Source organism: Rhincodon typus, chromosome 32 (assembly GCF_021869965.1).
Source record: "Rhincodon typus isolate 14 chromosome 32, sRhiTyp1.1, whole genome shotgun sequence".
Taxonomy (NCBI): Eukaryota; Metazoa; Chordata; class Chondrichthyes; order Orectolobiformes; family Rhincodontidae; genus Rhincodon; species Rhincodon typus.
Window position 1 is genome coordinate 1345749 of NC_063363.1, and position 26236 is coordinate 1371984.

A 26236-nucleotide genomic window follows, 5' to 3' on the forward strand; every position below is an offset into this window, starting at 1 on the left:
GAGTTGGGTGTTGGGGTTGGGAGTTGGGGGGTTGAGTTGGGAGTTGGGGTTGGGAGTTGGGGGGTTGGGTTGGGAGTTGGGAGTTGGGAGTTGGGGGTTGGGGTTTGGAGTTGGGATGTTGGGATGTTGACGGAATTTCGCTTCATTCTGGAGGAGATGGTAGCTCATGTTAGACAGTGCAGAGACACTGCAGGAACTGAGAGCTTCATCACAATGCGTGGAAGTGAATCCCGCGTCCACGATGGTCACATATAGATAACGGTGACGAGGAGGAGACTGGGGTGCAGAGTGCACTGGAGGGCAGCTGGTGTCAGAGATGCATACAAAACCCTGGTTGAAGTTTTGGACTAGACCCAACCTGAGGCAGTGCCATTGGGAATACAGGGGGTTCTGCTATAATGTGTGTTCTGGCAATGTGAATTGGCTGTAACATGATTGACAAATGGGGAATGCTATTTTTAAAATGCAAACTTCTGTTCGCTATAACACAGTTCTGTCGAGTTTACGTTGACATCACAGACTTTGTCAAAGAAAAACTTCTTTTATTTTTGGTCCTTGCAGATGGTGTAAATGTTCACAGTAGGACATAATGAGCTTATTTGAAAAAGGTAATTGAATTGTATGTCATAAACTTCAAATATAGTATCACACAGAGAACAACCATCTTATTAGGGAAGTATATGAAGTCGAGGTTTGAAGAGTTTATGCTGAGCACATTAAGTGCAAAAAAAATGAAGTATAGTTTAAAATAATGAGTGCTGTTAAAACATGCACCTTTGTGTGTAGTATTTTTGCCTAGATTTTGTTACATATTTGATGTGTAAGAACCTTTGAACTTGTTCATGTAAATCATTAATACCAAAAGTTGTCTGTTATAACCTGCTCTTTTTGAATACAATGTTACTCAGGTTTATAATGCATTTTAATCCTACAATTGACTTCAATGTCAATGGGCTACATAGGAAAGAAAGATCAGATTCCTCTGCTGCACTTTTCTAAAAATCTATCCAGAAGTCTGTACCAATGGAATGTCAGGTCAGATCAGCAATGGGCTAGGCTGTGATGCAGACTATGTTGCAGATGAATAGATTTTATTTGATTATAAGTGTCAAGGCTCACATAAGTGACAGGCATAGCACCAATACTTAAAGGAGAGTGGTGAGGAAGAATTTTGAGTGATTTTTTTTTTGGTGGCCTGCCCGTAACCCCACTTTTCCAATAGGCCCCATTATTTCTATTGCGTGATTTTTCATAACGCACTGTTGCTCTGGAATGCAACAATCATGTTATAGTAGAATCCCCTGTATTGAAGAAATATGATTAAGTTGGTCACAAAAATGGTTGCAGAGTTAATACAGTTGATTATGTTCCTGAGATAGTAGGAACTGCAGATGCTGGAGAATCTGAGATAACAAGGTGTAAAGCTGGATGAACACAGCAGGCCAAACAGCATCAGAGGAGCAGGAAGGCTGACGTTTCGGGCCTAGACCCTTCTTCCGAAATGCTTTGCCAAATTGGGAAGGCCTGAATGTGGACTGTAGTCCATTGGGGATGATCTGGTTCCGTAGGTAGGTACTAAGAAAGGTGATGTGGCTGTAGTACCTGGTTTGCTTCAGGACGTGGTCGAGCAGTTTCAAGGCCGAAGAGAATACGAGAGAGTTGCAGTGGGAGAGAGATCCACTGAGGTTTTTCCGGAGGGAGGAGGGTAACTTCTTCAGGGAGGCATCCTTAGAAGAAGCTTCGCAATGGGGTTAAAATTGTTTCAAAGATAGTAGGAACTGCAGATGCTGGAGAATCTGAGATAACAAGGTGTAAAGCTGGATGAACACAGCAGGCCAAGCAGCATCAGAGGAGCAGGAAGGCTGACGTTTCGGGCCTAAACCCTTGGGTCTAGGCCCGAAACGTCAACGTTCCTGCTCCTCTGATCCTGATTATGTTCCTGTCGCCTTGGAACCATTGCCGTGTGAAAGTTGCTTTATGAATGTAAATTACCACCTTCATTACACACTTGCAGCCATATGAAAGCTGCTTAATTGCTGCTGTGTCAAAATGCTTGAACTTGTGACTGATCTTCCTGCTACAGGGCATGTGGGCGAAGTTGTCAGGCAGCCTGGAAGTTACCTGATCTGTCTTGTTCTGACATCAATACTATGTGAGCCTGACAATGTATTGTAAAAGCTGGCTGCTCGTGAGAACAAAATTCGAAAGAAGAAGGTTCAATATTACTTTCTCATGACAACTAAGGTGGGCCATAAGTACTGTCATTGCCAGGGACATCCATGAAAAGTGATCAGTGTTTAATAGGATTGTGCTGTGTGGTGAACTTATTTTTTAGTTAATTAGTTAATCTGGTATTTGTTTCCACTAGGATTTGAAACTGTGATTCATGGCATCTTATAAAACTGAGAAAAACTGGACTGATCTACAGGAAAGGTAAAGTTAAGTACTTAAATAAAACAAAGATATGGCACTTACTAAAAACCGAAAGAACTGCAGATGCTGTAAATCAGAAACAAAAACAAAGGTTGCTGGAAAAGCTCAGCAGGTCTGGCAGCATCTGTGAAGAAGAATTTCAGAGTTAATGTTTCAGGTCCGGTCACCCTTCCTCAGAACACCCTGAGGAAGGGTCACCAGATCCATTACATTAACTCTGATTTTTTTTCTTCAAAGATGTAGCACTTGTCTGAAATACAATCAGGAAGCTGTAGAGAAACTCAGCAGGTCTGGCAGAAGCTGCGAAGAAAACAACGGAGTTAACTTTGAGTTGAACACAATTTCCTTAGAACAAGGTTTTCTCAGTACAGCGGGACCTTGATCAAATGAGCCAATTAGCCAACGAGTGGCAGATGGAACTTCATTTAGCTGTGATGCATTTTGGAAAGGCAAATCAGGGCAAGACTCATGCACTTGATGGTAAGGTCCTGAGGAGTGTTGCCGAACAAAGAGACTTTGGCTTGCAGGTTCATTGTTCCTTGGAGGTGGAGTCACAGGTAGACAGAGTGGTCAAGAAGGCATTTGGTACACTTGCCTTTATTAGTCAGTACATTGAGTATAGGAGTTGGGAGATCATGTTGCAGCTGTACAGGATATTGGTTAAGCCACTTTTGGAATACTGCATTCAATTCTGGTCTCCCTGCTATGGGAAAGATGTGTGAAACCTGAAAGGGTTCAGAAAAGATTGACAAGGATGTTAACCATTAGAGCTGTGGATACGGTAAATCAGAAACAAAAAAAAAGTTGCTGGAAGAGCTGAGCAGGTCTGGCAGCATCTGTAAAGAGAAATCAGCGTTAACATTTCAGGTCCAGTGACCCTTCCTCAGAATGGTTCTGAGGAAGGGTCACCAGACCCGAAACGTTAACTCTGATCTCTTCATGGATGCTGCCAGACCTGCTGAGCTTTCCAGCAATTTTTTGTTTTTTGTTTACAGGGATGTTGCTGGGATTGGAGAGTTTGAGCTACAGGGAGAGGCTGCATAGGCTGGGGCAATTTTCCCTGGAGTGTCAGAAGCTGAGGGGTGAGCCTGTAGAGTTTTATAAAATCAGGAGGGGCATGGATAGGATGAATAGCCAAGGTGTTTCCTCTAGGATAGAGGAGTCCACAACTAAAGGACACAGCAGATCTGACAGCATCTGTCTAGTAAACCTAAGTATTTCCAGCACTTCGTTTTAATTTCATAAAAAGTGCAGTCTTTGTAGCATGGAAAATAATTTACTGCAACATCTAGGTGTTATCACAAATGGCAGTAATGGTTCATGGGACAATGCTGCTTCTGAATGTGATCGCATGTGTCTAGAACAGTTTTGTGTTGTGAGCATTCTCATCCATATTCCACTTCCCCAACTCCCATCAGGTAACAGACACAAACTCTCCCTCCTCTCCCCTCTTCTCCACATGTCTGTGGGCTAGTTACAGCGTCTTGTGAAGCTGGAATTTTGTCCTGCATTCCAGCAACCTTGTAAATAGCCTGACTGTTTTGGACCTTGGCAGGATATGAGTAGTGCAATACTGTGTATTCCAAAATTGAAATCCCTCATTTCTATAGATACAATTTTTTAAAAAAACTTCCCTTGTCGAAGTAATCCCTTCACAATATTATTTGTAAGAGTTAAATATTTGTTTATTTGGTTAGACGCCTACGTTCTAGATCCAGTTCTTTTTAATGACTTGGAAGTTTTTAGTCTACTTTTAGTGGCTCGTTGTAGTTTTTAATCTAATGAGGTCTGTAGGACACCACCAGTTGGCTCCTTCACTTGAACTAATAAAAGTAAGTCTATCACCATCTGTGGAGAAAGAAACAGAATTCAGGTTTTAGTCTGGTTCTGAAGAAAAGGAGTCCTACTGGACTCACTGTTATCTCTCTGTCTCTCTCTCCACAGATGATGCCAGGCTTGCTGAGGTTCTCCAGCATATTTTCCCTATATTTCAGATTTCCTGCATCCTCATTATTTTGCTTTCATTTGAATTACCTTTTCACTCGTCCTTTCTTTACAAAGTGTTTCCTTTTACTCCCTTGCTACCTTGGCATTTAGCTGACAGCCACATTTAGTTTCCTGCAGAAGTTAAACATTGCAAAATGTTGTCAGTACTGCTGTTTCTTTCTTGCAACTTAATCTAGAGCCAACACAGACCCAACAATGCTAATAGTAAGTAGAAAGAGAGTGCCTCACCATTATGAAGGGAAGGAACGTAAGTGCAAACTGCCTGGTAAAGCTCCTCTTTTCACCTGCTACTCCTTGCTTTAGGTCACAGGGAGAGAGCACTGCAATGACCAGTCTTGCAGGCCTCCTCTGATATTTGAATGCTGAGGACTTTAGTGGACTCCTTCAGTTTGCAATTATTCTGTGAAATTTCTCAGCAATGTTGAGAAGAAATATCAGATCTGGAACATTCTCAGACCTTTTAAAATATTCAGTTCCTTTAGGTCTTCAAATTTCCTTGTCATTGCATTTTCACTCATCATTATTTATCGAAGCTGTTTGTGGCAACTTGTTGACTTTTTTTAAGAAAACATTTACTTTTTGGTAGCACCTGTCTCAACCTCAGGATTTCACAAATCATTTTGCAGCCAATCAAATACTTTTTTGAAGAGTCTTGACTACTGTAATGTAGGAACCATAGAAGCCAATTTGTGTGTGGCAATGTCACATTAACATGAACTTGACAATAACCAGATAATATCTTTTTTGGTATTGGTTGATGGAGAAATGTCAACTATGCCACTAGAAGGAACTCCCTTCTGTTTGAATAGTATCATGGAACATTTTATGGCCACTTGAGAGGGCAGACAGGACCTTCATTTTACATCACATCTAATGGTGCAACACAGCATTGCTACTACACTGGGAACATTAGCCTACGTTTTGTGCACAAGCTTTTAGAGTAGGACTCCAGCCTGTGACCTGACATGGTGAGTGTGCTATCACTGAGTTGAGGTTCCTCAGGCTATTATTCCTGGGGCAGGTTCTGAACAAATTGTCTGTTTTTCTGCAGTTTGAATCGTGTTCGACAGCAGCTTGGTTTGATTCCACGGGCAGAATGGGGTAACCTTGTGCCTAGTGATCCTCCGCTTCGTGTCCATTTAACCAGTCAGCGTGACAGACGGATGGTGCACTCCCCATCGAACCTGCCCAGGTAAGCTGCTTTTCAAACAATAATAGGAAATCTATGGAGAGAGAAACAGAGTTAACATTTCAAGTCCAGTGACCCTTAACTCAGCAGCTTCTGTTTACCACTTCCTGTGCAACAAAGAAACAGGACGAGGCCATTCAGTCCATCAAACCACCCCAGCCATTTTAGATCGTGTCTGATCACTGCCACCATGTCATTTCTCACACTATTTCCATATTCATTAATGTCATTAATCTCCAGAAACCAATCAGATTTGAGCTGCACAGCCCTCTAAGTGAAGAAATTCCACCTCATATCATTCTTAAATGGTCCACCCTTCATCCTGAGGTTCTGTCCCCTGGTTCTAGACACTAAGCAGGGAAAGCATCATAAATATGTACATTCTGTCATGTTTTCTAAGAATTTTGAAAGTTTCAATAAAGTCACCTCTCATTCTTTGAAAAGTCCCAGACTCTTAAATCTCTCCTCAAGACAATCCTGCCATCCTAAAGTTTCATCTGATGAACCTCAGTTGCACTCCATCCACAGCAACAATATCCTCCCTTGTACAAGAAGACCAGAACTGTCCTCAGTAGTCCAGGTGAAGTCTCTGGAAATGAAGGCCGGCGTACCGTGCACCTTACAATTTCCAACTCCAACTGAATGCTAGCTTTTAGTGACTCATGGGCGAAGACACCCTGATCTCTCCAGAATTCCCAATGATTGCTCTTTTATAAACCCATGTTGATTCTGCTCAACTTTACCATACTTTTCAGCTTTCACTTCCTTTTATAATAGATTCTAACATTTCCCAGCTTTGGGTGTCACACTCACAGTAATTATTTGTAGTAGTTTGTTAATCATTGTTCTCATGCTTCCTCCCTTCTTAAATAGTGGGATTACATTCGCTACCTTCCAGTTTGCAGGTTAGAGAATCTATAGATTCATGAAAGATACTCACCAATGCACACACTATCTATTAATACCTCCTTCAACACCGGTCCGAGAGATTTATGAACCCTCAATCCACCTAACTTTTCAAGTACTACCTTTTTTACATTTTGCTGTTCTTTTCCACAAGTAACTGATTGAGGATTGGCTGACTGGCAGAAGACAAAGTTGGAATAAAGGGATCTTTTTCAGGATGGCACCTGGTGCCTAGTGGAGTTCTGCAGGGGCCAGTGTTGGGACCACACCTATTCGTGTTATCCATTATCGATCTGGACAAAGAAGCTGAGGGCATTGTTGCTAAGTTTGTAGATGACACAAAGATAGGTGGAGGGACAGGTGGAGTTGAAGAGGCGGGGAGGCTGCAGAAGGACTTAGATGGGCTATGAGAGTAGTCAAAGATGTGACAGATGGAATACAATGTAGGAAAGTGTGAGGTTATGCACTTTGATAGGAAGAATAAAGGCAGAGACTATTTCGTAATTGGAGAAAGGCTTCAGAAACCCAAAGCACAAAGGGCCTTTGGAGTAGTAGTTCAGGATTCTCTTAAGGTTAACATGCAGGTTCAGTTGGCAGTTAGGAAGGCAATTACAGTGTTAGCGTACATCTTAAGGGGCTTATAAGAGCAGGGGTGCACTGCTGAGGCTGTATCAGGCTCTGGTCAGACTGCATTAGGAATATTGTGAGCAAGTTTTGGCCTGGAATTTAAGGAAGGGTGTGCTGGAGTTGGAGGGGTTCAGGAGAGATTTATAAGAATGACCCCAGGGATGAAGGGCCTTTTTATTTTTGTGGGGTGTGGGTGTCGCTGGCTGGGTCAGCACTTATTGTTTATCCCTAGTTGCCCATGAGAAGGTGGTGCTGAGTTGCCTTCTTGAACTGCTACAGTCCACTTGCTGTGGGTTGATCCACAATGCCCTTAGGAAGGGAATTCCAGGATTTTGACCCAGTGACAGAGAAAGAACAGCGATATATTTCCAAGTCAGGATGGTGAATGGCTTGGAGGGGAACTTGAAGATGGTGGTGTTCTCATATATCTGCTGCCCTTGTCCTTCTAGATGGAAGTGGTCATGGGTTTGAAAGGTGCTATCTGAGGATATTTGGTGAATTTCTGCAGAGCATCTTGTAGATAGCACACACTGCTGCTACTGAACATCGGTGGTGGAGGGAGTGAATGTTTGTGGATGTGGTGCCAATCACGCGGGGGCTGCTTTGTCCTGGATGGTGTCAAACTTGTTGAGTGTTGTTGGGGCTGCACTCATCCAGGCAAGTGGGGAGTATTCCATCACACTCCTGATTTGTGCCTTGTAGATGGTGGACAGGCTTTAAGGAGTCAGAATGTGAGTTACTCACCTCAGTATTCCTAGCCTCATCTATTTTTGTAGACACTGTGTTAATGTGGTGAGTCCAGTTGAGTTTCTGGTCAATGGTAACCCCCAGGATGTTGATAGTGGGGGATTCAGTGATGGTAACACCATTGAATGTCAAGGGATGGTGGTTAGATTGTCTCTTATTGGTGATCGTCATAGCCTGGCATTCGTGTGGCACCAATGTCACTTGCCACTTGTCAACCCAAGCTTGGATATTGTCCAGATCTTGTTGCATTTAGACACGGACTGCTTCAGTATCTGAGGAGTCGCGAATGGTGCTGACCATTGTGCAATCATTGGTGAACATCCCCACCTCTCACCTTATGATGGAGGGAAGGTCATTGATGAAGCAACTGAAGATGGTTGGGCCGAGGACACTACCCTGACGAGCTTCTGCAGAGATGTCTTGGAACGGAGATGATTGACCACCAACAACCACGACCATCTTCCTATGTGTCAGGTATGACTCCAGTGACCAAAGAGTTTGCCCCCTGATACTCATTGATTCCAGTTTTGCTCAGGGTCCTTGATGCCACACTCCGTCAAATGCAGCCTTAATGTCAAAGACTGTCACTCTCATCTCATCTCTGGAATTCAGCTCTTCTGCCCATGTGTGAACCAAGGCTGTAATGAGGTTAGGAGCTGAGAGGCCCTAGCAGAACCCAGACTGGTCGTCACTGAGCAAGTTATTGCTGAGCAGGTGCTGCTTGATAGCACTGTTGATGACACCTTCCATCACGTTACTGATGATCAAGAGTAGACTGATGGGGCGGTAATTGGCCGGTTTGGATTTGTCCTGCTTTTTGTGGACAGGACATTTGTGGGCAATTTTCCACATTGTTGGATAGATACCAGTGTTGTAACTGTACTGAAACAGCTTGGCTAAGGGAGTGGCAAGTTCTGGAGCACAAGTCTTCAGTACTATTGCTGGGATGTTGTCAGGGCCCGTAGCCTTTGCAATATCCAGTGTCTCCAACCGTTTGTTGGTATCATGTGGAGTGAATCAAATTAGCTGAAGACTGGTATCAGTAATGCTGGGGACCACTGGAGGAGGCTGAGATGGATAATCCACTCAGCATTTCTGGCTGAAGATTGCTGCAAAAGTTTCAGCCTTATCTTTTGCGCTCATGTGCTGGGCTTCTCCATCTTTGAGGATGGGGATGTTTGTGGAGCCTCCTCCTTCAGTGAGTTGTTTAATCATCCTCTACCATTCACGACTGGATGTGGCAGGACTGCAGAGCTTAGATCTACTCCGTTGATTGTGGGATCACTTAGCTCTGTGTATCACTTGCTGCGTTCGCTGTTTGGCGTGCAAGTAATCCTGTTTGGTGGCTTTACCAGTATGATACCACATCTTCAGCTATGCCTGGTGCTGCTCCTGGCATGCCCTCCTGCACTCTCCATTGAACTAGAGTTGATGGTAATGGTTGATTAGGGAATGTGCCGGGCCATGAGGTTACAGATTGTGCTGGAGTACAATTCTGGTGCTGTTGATGGCCCACAGCACCTCATGGATGCCCAGTCTTGAGTTGCTAGATCTGTGTGAAGCCTGTCCCATTTAGCACGGTGATAGTGCCACACAACACGACGGAGGTTGTTCTCAATGTGAAGGCGGGACTTCTTCTCCACAAGGACTGTGCAATGGTCACTCTTACTGATACTGTCATGGACAGATGCATCTGCAGCTGGCAGATTAGTAAGGATGAGGTCAAGTATGCTTTTCCCTCTTGGTTCCCTGACCACCTGCCGCAGACCCAGTCTAGCGGCTATGTCCTTTAGGACCCGACCAGCTCGATCAGTAATGCTGCTGCCGAGCCACTCTCCCCCACCCAGAGTACATTTTGTGCCCTTGCCATCCTCCGTCTTTCCTCCAAGTGTTGTTCAACATTGAGGATTATTAATTCATCAGCTGAGGGAGGATGGTATGTGGTAATCAGCAGGAGGTTTCCTTTCCCATGTTTAACCTGAAACCATCGGACTTCATGGGGTTCGGAGTCAATGTTGAGGACTCCCAGACCAACTCCCTCCCGACTGTATCCCACTGTGCCACCCCCTCTACTGGGTCTGTCCTGCCGGTGGGACAGGACATATCCAAGGATGGTGATGGTGGTGTCTGGGACATTGTCTGTAAGGTATGATTCTGTGAGTATGACTATGTCAGGCTGTTGCTTGACTAGTCTGTGAGACAGCTCTCCCAATTTTTGGCACTAACCCCCAGATGTTAGTGAGGAGGTCTTTGCAGGGTCGACCGGGCTGTTTCTGCTGTTTGTCTTTTCCGGTGCCTAGGTCGATGCCAGGTGATCAGTCCTGTTTCATTTCTTTGAGTCCTTGTAGCAATTGGTCCAACTGAATGGCTTGCTAGGCCATTTCAGAGGGTGCTTGAGTGTCACCCACATTGCAGTGGGTCTGGAGTCACGTGGGCCAGACTAGGTGAGGGTGGCAGATTTCCTTCTTTAAAGGACATTGTCATATGAGGAGTGGTTGAGGACTCTGAATTTGTAGTTGATGGAGTTTAGAAGGATGAGGGGGAATCTGATTCAAACTTTTAGAATACTGAAAAGCCTGGATAGAGTGGACTTGGAGAATATGTTTCCACTGGTAAGAGAAACTAGGACCTGAGGGTACAGCCTCAGAGTGAAGGGACAACCCTTTAGAACTGAGATGAGGAGGAATTTCTTCAGCCAGAGGGAGGTGAATCTGTGGAATTCATTGCAGCAGAGGGCTGTGGAGACCAAGTCATTGAGTGTATTTAAGACAGAGATAGATAGGTCCTTGATTAGTAATGGGATTAAAGGTTATGGGGAGAAGGCAAGAGAATGGGGTTGAGAAACATATCAGCCATGATAACATGATGGAGCAGATTCTGGGCCGAATGTTCTAATTTTGCTCCTGTATCTTATATTCGAAGTTGCTTAGCCACCTTGTGTTCCTTAGAGGATTTTCTGCCTTCTTCTGTGACCCAAAACATTAACTCTCTTTCTGTCTTCACAGAAGCTGCCAGACCTGCTCGGTTTCTGCAGCAATTTTAAGTTTTTTGTTTCAGATTTCCAGAAAAGTAAGATGTTTAGTTTCTCTGCCACTTGCCTGTTCTTTGCTATGAATTCTCCTATCACTTCCTGTAACATGCTCATGTTTATTCTTGCTATCATTCCTTTCACATATTGATAGACAGTCTGCATTTATCATTCCTCTTCAACTTGCATTCATATTCTGTTCTCCCTTTCAGAATCTGTTTCTCTGTGTTCCTTGGCTCTCAGTGCTTCAGATTTACCACTGTTTCTGATAAGCCACTTCCTTTGATCCAATGCGATCCTGAACTTTTTATTAACAATGGTTGATTCACCCTTCCGTGTGGGTTTTTATGCTTTAAATGAATGTGTATCTGTTGTATACCTTTGTAGTGTTTCTTTAAATACCAGCTAGAGAAACAGACTACATTATCTGAGTTATTGAACATGTTGGGTGAATTCTCTCATTTAGAAGAGAAGTCCACCTCCCCTATCCAGTCCTTTCACTGTTTTAAACAGTACTTCATTTTATAAAGTCAGGGGAATACACATCAAGATTCTGCAGTGTTTCATCCAGTGACAAACCAATAGGAATCTGCCTGTGCAAGTGCAGCATACTGATCATCAGCTTGACTTTAAAAAAACCTGCAGAGAGCTCAACATCCCCAAGAATGTAGAAGTGAGATGCAGAACTGCTCCCAGGCATCTTCATGGTACTCGGAACAGTTTTGTAAATGGTGGCCTTCTGCACAGTCCCATTCCCCTCTGCTCCTGCCCTGTTCTTCCCCTGGCCCTTACCCACTTCTTGTACCTCCTTCCTCTGTGTTGTAGGATATTGTATATTCTCTGTTGCTTTCCTGGAATTAGCTGGGGGATCATTTCCTCCTCTGCACTACCTTGCTAACCCAGGTTGTTGATTACAGGCTCCACACCGATCTCAGACGGATTTCCCACCTAATGGTCCCTCCACTGTTCACTGGAAAGCCCAATGACAAGTAAGTGGAATGAGCGCTTAGTTTAAATTATTAAGAAACTGCTGTTAAAATAATAGCTGAATATGAGAAGATTTTGCCTGAAATAAGATTTACTACCTGTAGCACCTTAAAATTTTTGGCTTCAGTCACCTAGGGAAATATTTTAGTCCTGTGTCATAGCAGTTACTACACTGTGTTTGTATCAATAAATCCCTAAATTACCCAGTGTATCTCCGGATAGATCCAAAGGTGAACACTTATTATTGAGAAAGTTTTCTTTAACTCTCCGAACTTTAATGGGTTTTGTCAGAAGAACACAGAACCTTCCCTGAATCTAACAATGACAGCATGACTGTCTCTGTGACCTGTGTAACATTCAGAATGGATAAAGTATGTGACGTCAACTGAATGACCTTGAAGCATCACGGCTATTACTTTACTTTGTATGAAATGTTACAGCATTTTGCAAACCCACAAACAGCAGTGAACTAAATGATTAGTTAACCAGTTTTTTATTGATGTTTGGTCAGGAAGGAATGTTGTAATTTTTGTCACAGTTGATATCAATGCATTATCACTCTAATGCCAGGCTGTATTATGGTAATGTACAATCTCAGTCGTTTGTTTACCATTGGTCTGTCCTTCAAACAGCAAAGAAACTCTGAGGAAGCAGCCACTCGGTCAACGAAAACCTTCCAGTGTTCCAGATGCTGCCACGATTCTTTCCTCTGATCTCCCATTGGAGGTATGAATCCACCAGAAGAGCGAGTTTGGGATTTATGTCTATCTGTTTTCTGAACACATTTTGTTGCATTTTATTTTCTGAGAAAGGAGATTCTTCAATCCAATGTTCTCCTTTTCTTTGCCAGGCCTTTCAGCCCATTGTGTCTATACTAGCTGAATAAACTAGCCATCCACTCTAACCCAACTTCCCTGCACCAAGTTTGTAGCTTTGCAGTTTACAGCATTTCAGATGCAGATCCAATTTTCTTTGAGTTCTTGTTCAAATGCTTAAGAATGAAAAAGAGAGCTTATATTTCTGTATGATCTGAGAATGTGGTAAAATGCTTTACTGCCAGTGAAGTCTCGAAACTGTGATCACTGTTGTGATGCAGGAAACACAGCAGACTACCTGCTTTACAGTACTCTGCTTTATTGGGGTTGTTGAAGGGATATATTTTCACAACTTAGCAGAGAGAGCTCTCCAGATAGTCTTCAGATATTGCAGTTTTATTATATCCTGCTGACAAGGTTTCAGTTTATAATCATATCTGAGAGCACAGTCCTTGAGTGAGACTTGACCTAGAAATCTCTGAGTGGAGAGTATGCTGCTCCTGAACCACAGTGACATCTGTTTCTTATGTTTATTCCCATTCAGAACCAGTTATTTACCACAAAGCTCAACACCTGCATTAAAATAGTGCACAGTAAAATTTAGCAAAGATGCATTAAGTATTTGTGCAAGAGCAGCACTGACTGTAATTTGCAGCCAATGAAGTTAAAGTAACTAATTATTATATATGACATTTTTACCAATTCTGCACACAGAATTAGCATTGCAATCTGTGTTCTGCCTGGCCTCCACTGAAGCACAAACAAAGAGTTTACCTAATCTGGCTGAAGTACTGAACCAGGGACAAAATCTTCTATCGTTTCTGGCAATCTTTCACATTTCATGCACAACTCCAAAGATTGATTTTATTTTCATAAACTGATCCCAATACCTAGTGCAAATCTTATTCCTGAGCAAAGCTTTTGAGCAATCCCCAAACAACCCTGAATTTTAAAGTAGCATGGCTTGATTAGGCCTGTTCAGGATCACATAAGAACATAAGGAGCAGGTGTCGATCATTTGGCACCTGTAACGTGCTCTACCATTTGATATAATCATGGCTGATCTAATTGTGGCCTCAACTCCACTTTACTCCCTGTCTCCATAATCCCAGACTCCCTAATCAGTCAAGAATTGATGAATACACTCAAGGCAGAGTTTGAATGATCCAACTCCTAATGTTGTCGGAGGAGAATTTCACACAATAATGACTCTCTGAGAGAGGAGAGAATCCTCATCTTGGTGTTAAATAGAGACCCCTAATTTTTAAACTGTATCCCCAAATTCCAGACAACACCCCACCCCAGCCCCCAAGGGAAACATCCACTCAGAATCCTTCCTGTTTAGTTTCTTAGTCTTTTGTAGGTTCTTTATAACCTATTTTCCTACTTAACTTAGTGTCATCAGCAAATTTAGCTGCCATTCAGTCAGTCTATAACAAATATTCGTCTAACTGGCCTGTAGTTGCCTGTTTTATATCTTGCTGCTTTCTTGGATAGAAGTGTCATATTTGAGATATTTCAATCCACTGGGACCTTTCCCGAATCTAGAAATTTCAGGAGATCATAATCAATACATTGGCTGTTTCTGCAGATTCTTAGGTTGAATTTAAATTTCGCCAGTTGCCGTTGACAGGATTCGAACCAGGTCTCATACTTTCAGAGCAGTTCCCTGAGATTATTAGTCCATTAACATTACCACTTACCACAATCTCTCCAGATCAGCTTGTGAATTAAAATTGCAGTGAAATAGCAAGGGAATAGGATCTCATGGTATTGCCTAAAGAAGATCAGGAAACTGTCCTAGTCCCGGTCAACAGTCCTTTCTCAACGAACATGACAAAAACCAGATTCACATGCTGCCCGTGGGATCGTACAGTCCTTAATTGCCTAAATCTGGAAGTACCAGGGAGAGAAGCAAGACTGTTTGTTTGAAATTGTCTGTATTTATTTTCAGAACGGTTCCTCAATGAGACAACAAGAACATAAAGGCAATAAGAAGGGGTCAGCAGGAACTGGGGGCCATAGCTCAGGGTTTCAGGTAAGAGAGTAAAGGGTTTCTGTTCCCGGTCAATACTGAGTTTGCTTATCTCAAGAAGAATTATCCTGCCTCTTATATCGTGCCCCAGGAGACAGCTGCAGAGAATAAAGAAGCAGATACACACACACACACACACACACACACACACACAGCTGTTATAGGTGTGCAAAGTACAACTTCAGGAATATGTATTTTATGCCTCTTTAAACCTTTGGAGCATTCCCTTGACCAGCGGAGAGGCATTCTACTTCAGGCTTGTTATCATTATCTATGCTGACCCATTTGCTGGGGTAGAGTACCCAGGAGAAGGGGTCCTTCTCTCTTTGGCAATGATTGGGTTGTGGGGTCCCTCTGCCACATCACAGTCACGCAATGGCAAGATTTGTGGAGAGGAGGAGTGGTAGTGGGGAACAGGGAGAACTGCCACTTTGTATGATCCTCACACAGCACTGATGTGTCTTTTCAGCTGTGTGACTTTATCCCATCTGATCATCTCGTAGGAACATCCAACATCCAGTTTCATCAGGGAAGGCCATTCGTTTGCCTGGAACTTTGTCAATTCATTCATTTTGGAGATGCTTCAAGATGAGTTGGTGCCTGATATCTTGATGGAGGTGCTGTCAGATGATGCCACTAAGGTACTGCATGCAATTCCTCTGTTCCAAAAGCTGCACAATCCAGGTCAAAAATACAAACACAGAATGTTGCAGTGGAGTGGCACAGCGGTTAGCACTGCTGCCTCGATTCCACTCCTGGATGACTGTCTGCATGGAGTTTGCACATTCTCCCTGGGTCTGGATGAGTTTTCTGTGGGTGCTCTGGTTTCCCCCTTTGGTCCAAAGATGTGCAGGTTAGGTGAATTGGCCATGGGAAATACTGGGTTACAAGGATGGAGTGTGTCTGGGTGGAATGCTCTTCGGAGGATTGGTGTGGACTCGACGGACCAGACGGCTTTCTTCCACACTGTAGGAGGTCTATGATTCTGAGGTCTGGCAACATCTGCAGAAAGAGAAAAACAGAGTTAATATTTTGATTCCAGTATAACTCTTTTTCAGAAGTGGTAAAAGGATGATTGTTGCCTTGTAATATGGACAATATTCATAGCGTTTTATACTATAGAAACCAGCCTTACTGCTCCATGCTGATGTTCATGCTCCACATGAGCTTTCTACCACCTTACTCGGTCCAATTCTGTCCTTCTCGTTCATTCTGTCTCATGTTAGCTCCCCTTTTGCTAATCACCTCAGTCATTCACGGGGGTAGCAATTCCATAAGTCTTACCACTCTGGATAAAGCAATTATTCCTGAATTCCTGATTGAATTTATTAGTGACTTCCTGATATTTATCGCTCCCTAGTTATGGTGCTCTTTATATCTGCCCTATCATGCCCCTTGTAGTTTAAAGTTCCTTAATGGTCATCTTGCAGCCTTTACTTTTCTGGAGGAAAGATTCTTGCCTATTCAGAGTTGTTGTAACCTGTCAGTCTACCATATTCCTTGCAAACCTCTTTCTCACTTTACCTGGTGCCTCTGTACTCGTGTACTGTAGTTCAAGTGCAGTCTAATCAAGCTGTATGGAGAACAACTGTGTGTAGTGAGGTCTAACTGTTAGACTGTTCAGTTTATTTATTGTTCTTCACATTTGTTGATGGCCGTAGATGATGTGCAAGACGTGTAAAAACTACACAGTAGTTTTACAAGGAAACTTCAATGCTGTCAATATGGACTGGAGAGTAATATTGTAAAGGGCAGGCAAAGGGAGGACATTCTGAAATGTGTTCCTGGCTCAAGAAACATGGAGGTATTTCTGGATCTGGTTTGGGGAATGAGGTGGTTCGCGCCTTGAGGTGAATGTGTAATGAATGTTTAGGGAACAGTAAGGTTTAGATTAAATATTGAAAAGGACAAAGAGCAAACTAGAGAAAAAGTAGTTAGCAGGAAGGGCTGAATTTCATCGGAGTGTGAATAGAAATTGGAGTCAGCAACTGGCAATGGAAGAATGTACTGCCTTTAAAGAGGAGATGGTTTGGATTCTGTCAAGGTACATCTCCAAACAGAGAAGTCAGACAAAGAGATCTAGAACTCCTTGGATGCGAGAGAGAGAGAGAGAATAAGATTAAGATTAAGCAGATAAAGGAGATGTATCGCAGTGATCAGGGTAATAAAATGACTAGAATCAGGCTAACTATAGAAAGTTCAAAGGGAAAATGGAAAAAATTAGGGACGAGAGTATGGCAGCTAACACAAAAACATTTGCAGAAAGACCTGGACAATGTCCAGGCTTAGCAAATTGCAAACATTTGGGCCACACACGTGGCAAGCAGTGACTGTTTCTAACAAGAGAGAATCTAAAAATTGCCGGTTGATATTCAATGGTGCCATTGTTGAATCCCCCACTTTCAATCCTGGATATTACCATTGACCAGAAACTGAACTGAACTTGCCCCATAAATACTGTGGCCAAAAGAGCATACAGGATGAAGAGTGACCATTGGAGCGAGGGACAGGAAATCTGGCAGGAGCCAGGAAGATTCAATACTTCTTAGAGGACACTGCAGTGTAATTATTTTAGAAGCTATATTGTGTAGGAAATAGATCCATCTCTTATCATTTCTGTTGACCATGATTACTTAACCAAAAGTCAAGCCTACCTGTTAGAGTATGTATTATCTCTGTATCTCACTAAACGCCAGTAGTATTTTGAGCAGAGTTCACAAGGGCCATGTTGCAGAAGCTTTTAATTAGGGATGAGGACATCACTGGTTAGGCCAGCATTTGTTGCCCATCCCGAAGTACCCAGAGGTCATGTCAGAGTCAACTGCATTGCTCTGGGTTTGGAGTCACATGTAGGCCAGATTAATTAAGGAATGCAGATTTCTGTCACTAAGGGACATTAGCAAACCAGATGGGATTTTCTGACAGTTGGCAATGGTTTAACGGTCATCATTAGACTCTTAATTCCAGATATTTATTGAATTAAAATTCCACAGTCTGCCCTGGCGGGATTTGAACCTGGATCCCCAGAGCATTACCTGGGTCTCTGGCTTAATAGCCCAGTATTAATACAACTAGGTTATAGCTCACTCTTTCTCTCTTGCACTAGTTTTTGTTCTGTCTTGGTCCCCCAACTGACGCGCTCCCGCCACCACCACCAACCCCCACACCGTGGCTTTGGAAGCACTGTAAAGGTTGCTGTTTATAAAGAATTATTTTTCTTTCAGTGTGCTCCTGCGTATTCACCAACTGGGAAGAATTTCGACATCAAGGGTAAGCTACCGTAAGTATAATGGAAGATAGCAAGACTTCCACAAATAACACAATTTTGTTTTAATAAAGGAAACAACAGACAGTTTGAACATAGCAAGTTTCCACAAACACATTAAAAATGAGATTAACAACTAGATGTCCTGCTGTGGTGTTGTCAGTTGATGGTTAAAAATTGATCAGGATACCATGGACCTTTTATCACCACCTGAGATACTTCACATTCATGGTTTTGCCATTTTATCTGAATGTTGGTACGTCCAAGAGCCAGCAGTACCAAATTGCAAATTGTTCCACCAGTGGCTTCAGTTGCCAAAACTCTAAAGCCTGGATTCCCATCCCTAAACCTCTAACACCCTACCTCCCACTTCTACTTTAAAGTGGCTCTTAACGTTTACTTCTTTGACCGAGCTTTTGTCACCTGCCTAAGTATCTCACTTGTAGTTCAACGTTGCACTTTATTTGGGGTAACATTCCTATGGAGTGCCTTGGTACATTGTATTGTTGGTACAATTTAAATGCAAGTTATTGTACGGTAAATGCGGTGATAGTTTCACAATGTATTATTCCATTCGCACTAAACGCCTATTTTCATGATGTACCCCATACTGACACAGCTGTTTATAATTGATAACTGACTATTCTCCTCACATTCCCACTGATGTAGAGTCTTGTTATATGTTCAGAGGAGAGCTACTGGATCGAAGTAAAGCCAAGAAGTGTTGGAGAAACTCACCAGGTTTGACAGCAGTCATGGAGAGAGTGACCTTCTGGGTCTAACATGATTCTTCTTCAAGACAGATTGGACTAATATTTAGTTTGAGAGCTCTCCTCTTACTGAAATCGGCTTTTATCTGAGAAAAACATGGACATTGCATGAATTTGATTTAACACTTTCTAAAGTATACTCATCAGTAAAGTGATTGAATGTGTCATCAACAGCGCTATCAAGCAGCACCCACTCAGCAATAACCTGCTCAGTGACGCCCAGTTTGGGTTCTGCCAGGGCCATTCAGCTCCTGACCTCATTACAGCCTTGGTTCAAACATGGACAAAGAGCTGAATTCTAGAGTGAGGTGAGAGTGACAGTCCTTAAAATCAAGGCTGCATTCAAATGAGTGTGGCATCAAGGCCCCTGAGCAAAACTGGAATCAATGGGTATTAGGGGGGCAAACTATCTGGTGGTTGGAGTCATACCTGACACATAGGAAGATGGTTGTGGTTGTGGGAGGTCAATCATCTCAGCTCCTGGACATCTCTGCAGGAGTTCCTCTGGGTAGTGTCCTCAGCCCAACAATCTTCAGCTGCTTCATTAATGACCTTCCGTCCCTCATAAGGTCAGAAGTGGGGATGTTCGCCAATGATTGCACAATGTTCAGCACCATGCACGACTCCTCACACTGAAGCAGTCGATGTTCACATGCAACAAAATCTGGATAATAATCCGTGTCCAAATGCAAGAAGATCTGGACAATATCCAGGCTTGGGCTGACAAGTGGCAAGTGACATTGGCGCCACACAAATGCCAGGCTATGATCATCACCAATAAGAGACGACCTAACCACTGCTCCTTGACATTCAATGCTGTTACCATCACTGACTTCCCCACTATCAACATCCTGGGATTATCATTAACCAGAAACTCCGCTGGACTCGCCACATAAACACAGTGGCTACAAGAGCAGATCAGAGTCTAGGACTGAAGCGGCGAGTAACTCACCTCCTGACTCCTGGAAGCCTGTCTACCATCTGCAAGGCACAAGTCAGGAGTGTGATGGAATACTCCCTATCTGCTTAGATGAATGTGGCCCCAACAACACTCAAGAAGTTTGACACCATCCAGGACAAAGCAGCCCTCGCTTGATTGGTACCACATTTACAAGCACCCACCACCAACGCTCAGTAACAGCAGTGTGTACTATCTACAAGATGCTCTGCAGAAATTCACCAAAGATCCTCAGACAGTACCTTCCAAACCCACAACCACTTCCATCTAGAAGGACAAGGGCAGCAGGTACATGGGAACACCACCACCTCCAAATTCCCCTCCAAGCCACTCACCATCCTGAATTGGAAATATATCGCCATTCCTTCACTGTTGCTGGGTCAAAATCCTGGAATTCCCTCCCTAATGTCATTGTGGGTCAATCCACAGTAGGTGGACTGCAGCGGTTCAAGAAGGCAGCTCACCACTACCTTCTCAAGGGCAATTAGGGATGGGCAATAAATGCTGGCCCCAGCCAGTGACACCCACATTCCACAAATGAATAGGAAAAAAAAATGGAAAATGTTAATCCAAATGAAAGGCAGTGAGCAGAAAGATTAGCAAGGAATGGCACACATACAGAATGTAAATGTAGGGCCAGGTTAGATACTGTAGGTTTCTTTTTGCAGAGAAGCATCAGCCTTTGGAATGATGTGACAGCAGACATCTATAAATAAACATTTGTGATTGTTGGCCAGTTACTGTAATGAGCAGAAGTTTGCCTGGTGACCCTGGGAGAAGCGGGGGTCAGTTAAATTGTGGAAATCGAATAAAGCAGCACAGGTACAAACAGTTGGTTGAATTCCTACATCCTGATATCACAAACATTCTCTCAGGAAGATAGCCATTTTCATCCAATAATTTCCATGTCGATATTGTTCAATATTTTCAATATCTCAGGAATTGCAGGATGTGGTGCAAGTTAGTTGTTGACTAATCAATCTCTGTTGATGAGTCTATCGATTTAGTCCACAACAGCCCCAGGTGTGAGACTCCTTTGCTGGAGAATGTTGGGAGTCATAGATCTAAATTTCTGAAGAAGAGTCACTGGACTCAAAACATTAACTTTGTTTTTCTTTCTCTGCACATACACGAGCAGATCTGCTGAGTTTTCCAGCACTTGTTCTTATTTCAGATTTCCAGCATCCACAGTATTTTGCTTTTATTACGTAGAACTAAAGTTACCGAGTTTTTGATTCCAAGCATGTTACGTTCACCACAAGCTGTGTCTCTAATTACTGCATTCTCAGCCTGACAATGTTGAATTCTGTAAGAAACCAATGTAATTTTCATTTATAAACTGCTTCCACCATCTCCTGAGAAGTCCAGGTCAACCGAACCAGTTTAACCACACTGTCTCTAAATTATACTTTTGCAGATTAGTTTTGATTTTCTTGCCTTCAAGCCTGGGCCGTTTCCTCTCATTGACTGCACAGGTCAAATGAAAGTTGTTGGAAAAGCTCAGCAGGTCTGGCAGCATGTATGAAGAAATGTCAGAGTTAATATTTCAGGCCCAGTGACCCTTCCTCAGAACTGATGGTGGCTAGTAAAGTGTTGGTTATATACAGAAGATAGAGTGGGGGGAGGGGGTATGGAGTAGACGATAGGTGGGGATAGAGCCCAAAGAAAGAGAAAGGAGTTGATAACGATCTGATTAGGACAGTGAATAGCTGTTAATGGGGACTGTTAGTAACTAACAATAGATGGGGTATAATGGCAGGCTATGTGATAACAAGACCTGTTGTGTGGGGTGGCACATATGATATGGGAGAGTTTAGACCCTAAAGTTATTGAACACTGTTGAGTCCAGAAGGCTGCAGGGTCCCCAAGCTTGCGCTGAGCTTTGCTGGAACACTGCAGCAAGCCTGAGACAGAGATGTCGGCCAGGCAACAGGGTGGTGTGTTAAAGTGGTAGGTAACTGGAAGCTCCGGGTCTTTTCTGCAGGCAGACTGTAGATGTTCTGTGAAGCGGTCGCCCAGTCTACACTTTGTTTGTAGAGGAGACCACATTGTGAGCAGCGAATGCAGTAGACTGGATTGTGGGAAGTGCAGGTAAAGTGCTGCTTCACCTGGAAAGTATGTTTGGGCCCATGGACGCTGGGGAAAGAGGAGGTTCATGGGCAGGTGTTAGACCATTGGCGGTTGCAAGGAAAGGTACCATGTAGGAGATGTTGTGTGTGAAGGAAAGTGGACCAGGGTGTCCCAGAGGGAACTATCTCTGCGGAAGGCAGACAAGGGAGGGGAGGGGAATATGTGTCTGGTGGTGGCATCTCGCTGGAGGTGGTGGAAATGGCACCTGATGATTTTCTGGATGTGGTTGCTGGTGGGATGGTAGGTAAGGACAAGGGGAACCCTACCGCTGTTGTGGGAGGGAAGTGAGGGGTTGAGGGCGGAAGTGCGGGAGATGGGTCGGACCCAGTTGAGGGCCCTGTCGACAATCATGCTGGGGAGTCCTCGGTCGAGGAAGAAGGTGGACATTTCAGAGGCCCCTTTGTCAAAGTTGGCCTCATCAGAACAGATTTGATGGAGATAGAAGAACTGGGAGATGGAATAGAGTCTTTATAGGAAGCAGGGTGTGAGGATGTATAGTCCAGGTAGCTGTGGGAATCAGTGGGTTTACAGTGGATATTAGTGGCCAGTCTATCCCCAGAAATGGAAACAGAAATGTTGAGGAAGGGAAGAGAGGAGTCAGACCAGGTGAAAGTGAGGGCAGGGTGGAAATTGGAGGTGAAATCAATTAACTTTTCCAATTCCGACAAGAGAGGGAAGCAGCACCGATGATACCATCGATATATTGAAGAAAGAATTGTGGGTGGGGGCCAGAATAGGACTAGAACCAGGTATGTTCCACATACCCCACGAAGAGACGGGCATAACTGGAGCCCATGCGGGTACCCATGGCCACTCCTCTGACCTGAAGAAAATGAGTAGTTAAAAGAGAAGTTGTTGAGGGTGAGGACGAGCTTGGCCAAGCAGAGGAGGGTGGTGGTGCGTGAGGATGGTTCAGGCCTTTGCTCCAGGACGAAGCGGAGAGCCGTAAGATCCTCCTGGTGGAGGTGGTGTAAAGGGATTGCACGTCCATGGTAAAGAGGAGGCGCTGGAACCTGCAAACTGGAAATTCTGAAATCGGCGTAAAACATCAGAGGAATCACAGATGTACATGGGCAGGGATTGGACCAGGGGAGAGAAGACTGAGTCCAAGGTAGGAAGAGATAAGTTCTGTGGGGCAGGAGCAGGCTGAAACAATGGATCTGCCAGGGCAGTCCTGTTTGTGGATTTTTGGAAGGAGGTAGAAGTGAGCTGTGCGGGGCTCGGGGACTATCAGCTTGGAGGCAGTGGGGATCACCAGCTAAATTGAGGTCAATTGATACAATGGCCTGATGTGCCATGGTGGGATCATGGTCTGGGGGAGGTAGGAGGAGGTGTCTGCGAGTTGGTGCTCAGCCACTGCAAGGTGGCCAGACTACAACAGCACCACCCTTATCGGCAGGCTTAGTTACAAAGTCAGGGTTGGATCTAAGCGCACAGAGTGCACTCAGTTAAGAGGGAGATAGGTTGGATTTGGTGAGGGGGGGGTGGGCAGAGAAATTGAGGCAACCAATATCCTGTTAACAGTTCTCAAAGAACAGATCGAGTGCAGGTAAAAGGCCAGAGGGAGGGGTCCGTGTGAAGGGAGAGTGTTGGAACTGGGCGAAGGGGTCTGTGGGACGGGGAGAAAGAAATGGGCATGGGGGCGAAGACGGGGGAGGAAGAGTTCAATGTCATGTTGTGCCTGAAATTTGTTAAAGTTGGGGCAGAGGAATAAAGCTGAGACCTTTGCTGAGTACAGAACGTTCAGCATTGGAGAGTGGAAGGTTAGGAGGGATGGTGAATACCTGACAGGAGGTGGGGTTGGGAAAGGGGACGGAATCAGAGGGAAGGGGAGGAGAGGAAGGTTCCAGAGGGCTGTGTGTATCTCTGACTTGTTGCATCTTGTGGCTGATGCCTGAAAGGAAGAGGAAAAGTTTTGTGTTAGCACAGCAAATGAACCGGAGGATGAAGTGGAACTGTGGAATGGTGTAACCCTGAGCCAGTATGATGCGATGCTGTTGGAGAGAAAGGTTGAGTGTGTCAATGTGATGCCGCATGGCACTGAGTGTGGATCTCAGGATGCGGCGAGAGCAGCTGTCTGTGGAACATCGGAGATACCTGTGATCCTAGGAGAATTCAAAGCATTCCCTTCCTCGACATCTCTGTTCTCATTCTTGGGGATGGACTGGCCACTAATATCCACCGTAAACATGGACTCCCACAGCTACCTGGACTATACATCCTCATACCCTGCTTCCTTAAAGACTCTATCCCATTCTCTCAGTTCCTCCGTCTCCGTTGCATATGTTCAGATGAGGCCACCTTCAACAAGGGAGCCTCTGACATGTCCACTTTCTTCCTCAACCGAGGACTCCCCAGCACGGTTGTTGACAGGGTCCGACACATCTCCTGCACTTCCACCATCACCCCTTCTCTTCCCTCCCGCAACGGCAATAGGGTTCCCCTTGTCCTTACCCACCATCCCACCCGCATCCACATCCAGAAGATCATCAGACGCCATTTCCGCCACCTCCAGCAAGATGCCACCACCAGACGCACATTCCCCTCTCATCTTTTGTCCGCCTTCCGCAGGGAGTGTTCCCTCCAGGACACTCTGGTTCACACTTCCTTCACCACCAACACCTCTCCACAGCCCTTTGGCACCTTCCCCTGTAACTGGCGAAGGTGCAACACCTGCCCATTTACCTCCTCCCTTGCCAGTATCCAAAGACCCAAACATACCTTCCAGGTGAAGCAGCACTTTATCTATGTTTCCCACAATCTAGTCTACTGCATTCGCTGCTCACAATGTGATCTCCTCTACATTGGGGAAAGAAAGCGTAGACTGGGTGACCACTTCACAGAACATCTGCGTTCTGCTCGCAAAAAAGATCCTGATCTACCTGTTGCCTACTTAAAAACCCCACCCTGTTCTCTGACCGACATCTCTGTCTCAGGTTTGGTGCAGAGTTCCAGCGAAGATCAGTGCAAACTGGAAGAACAGCACCTCATTTTCTGCCTGGGGACCCTGCAGTCCTCAGGACTTCATATTGAGCTCAATAATTTTAGGGCCTAAACTCTCCCATGTCTAAGCCCCCTACCCAACACACCAGGCCTTGTTATCACATAGCCTGCCATCACACACTACCTATTGTTAGTCACTAACAGTTCTCCATTAACAACTATTCACTGTCCCAGCCTGATCGTTAGCAACTCCTTTGTGTATCATCGGACTGGGTATTGAGTACAAGAGTTGGCAGGTCATGTTGCAGTTGTATAGGACTTTGGTTCGACCACATTTGGAATACTGCGTACAGTTCTGGTCGCCACATTACCAAAAGGATGTGGATGCCTTGGAGAGGGTGCACAGGCGGTTCACCAGGATGTTGCCTGGTATGGAGGGCGCTAGCTATGAAGAGAGGTTGAGTAGATTAGGATTATTTACATTGGAAAGACGGAGGTTGAGGGGGAACCTGATTGAGGTCTACAAAATCATGAGAGGTATAGACAGGGTGGATAGCAAGAAGCTTTTTCCCAGAGTGGGGGACTCAATTATTAGGGGTCACGATTTCAAGGTGAGAGGGGAAAAGTTTAAGGGAGATATGCTTGGAAAGTTCTTTACTCAGATGGTGTGAGTGCCTGGAACGCGTTGCCGGTAGAGGTGGGCATGATAGTGTCATTTAAGATGTATCTAGACAGATACATGAATGGGCAGGGAGCAGAGGGATACAGATCCTTGGAAAATAGGCAACAGGTTTAGACAGAGGATCTGGATCGGCGCAGGCTTGGAGGGCCGAAGGGCCTGTTCCTGTGCTGTAATTTTCTTTGTTCTTTGTATCCAACTGCTCTTCTCTTTCTTTGGGCTCTATCCCCACCTATCGTTTACTCCTTACCCCCTCTACCCCACCCTATCTACTGCGTATAAACCAACATTTTCCCAGCCACCATCAGTCCTGAGGAAGAGTCACCGGACCCGAAATGTTAACTCTGGTTTTTCTTCACAGAAGCTGTCAGAACTGATCAGCTTTTCCAGCAACTTCTGTTTTTGGTTCACGATTTACAGCATCCACAGTTCTTTTGGTTTTTTTTTTAGAAAATGAGGTGAAATGGTTCATCAAGAATAGGACACCAGTGAAATCGGCAGTCAGATAGTGTAAGAGAATGATTTCTGAAACATATAGATACTGCACTGAGAGGCCTTGGGATCTCTGGATTAATGAAATCCTCACTTGGCCATTCACCTTTCACTGTCTTTGTGGTATTAAGATGTTCTGGTATTATTCACTAGCTGCTATTTGCATTTTTCAGGCAGACATTGAAACCGGGTATATTGAAGCAGCTGCCAGCTGTATCAGTATTA

General features: G+C 44.3%; 1 protein-coding gene across 13 annotated transcripts in view; it reads left to right on the top strand.

Moving 5' to 3' along the window:
• The window catches only part of LOC109920457, a 26707-nt gene extending 471 nt beyond the window's left edge, over positions 1–26236 (top strand). For 2 of the 13 annotated variants that reach the window (XM_048615611.1, XM_048615610.1), the window contains exons 2-11: positions 562–608; positions 2084–2244; positions 2369–2433; positions 5492–5632; positions 11855–11926; positions 12557–12650; positions 14694–14777; positions 15278–15415; positions 17999–18054; positions 18728–20598. In XM_048615611.1, coding sequence (XP_048471568.1) covers positions 2387–2433; positions 5492–5632; positions 11855–11926; positions 12557–12650; positions 14694–14777; positions 15278–15415; positions 17999–18054; positions 18728–18821 — 726 coding nt within the window. In that variant the 5' untranslated portion in view covers positions 562–608; positions 2084–2244; positions 2369–2386 and the 3' untranslated portion in view covers positions 18822–20598. Of the gene's footprint in view, positions 1–561; positions 609–1379; positions 1569–2083; positions 2245–2368; positions 2434–5491; positions 5633–11854; positions 11927–12556; positions 12651–14693; positions 14778–15277; positions 15416–17998; positions 18055–18708; positions 20599–26184 lie in introns of those variants that run through there. The other 11 variants (XM_048615607.1, XM_048615605.1, XM_048615608.1 and 8 more) reach the window with 9 other exon arrangements.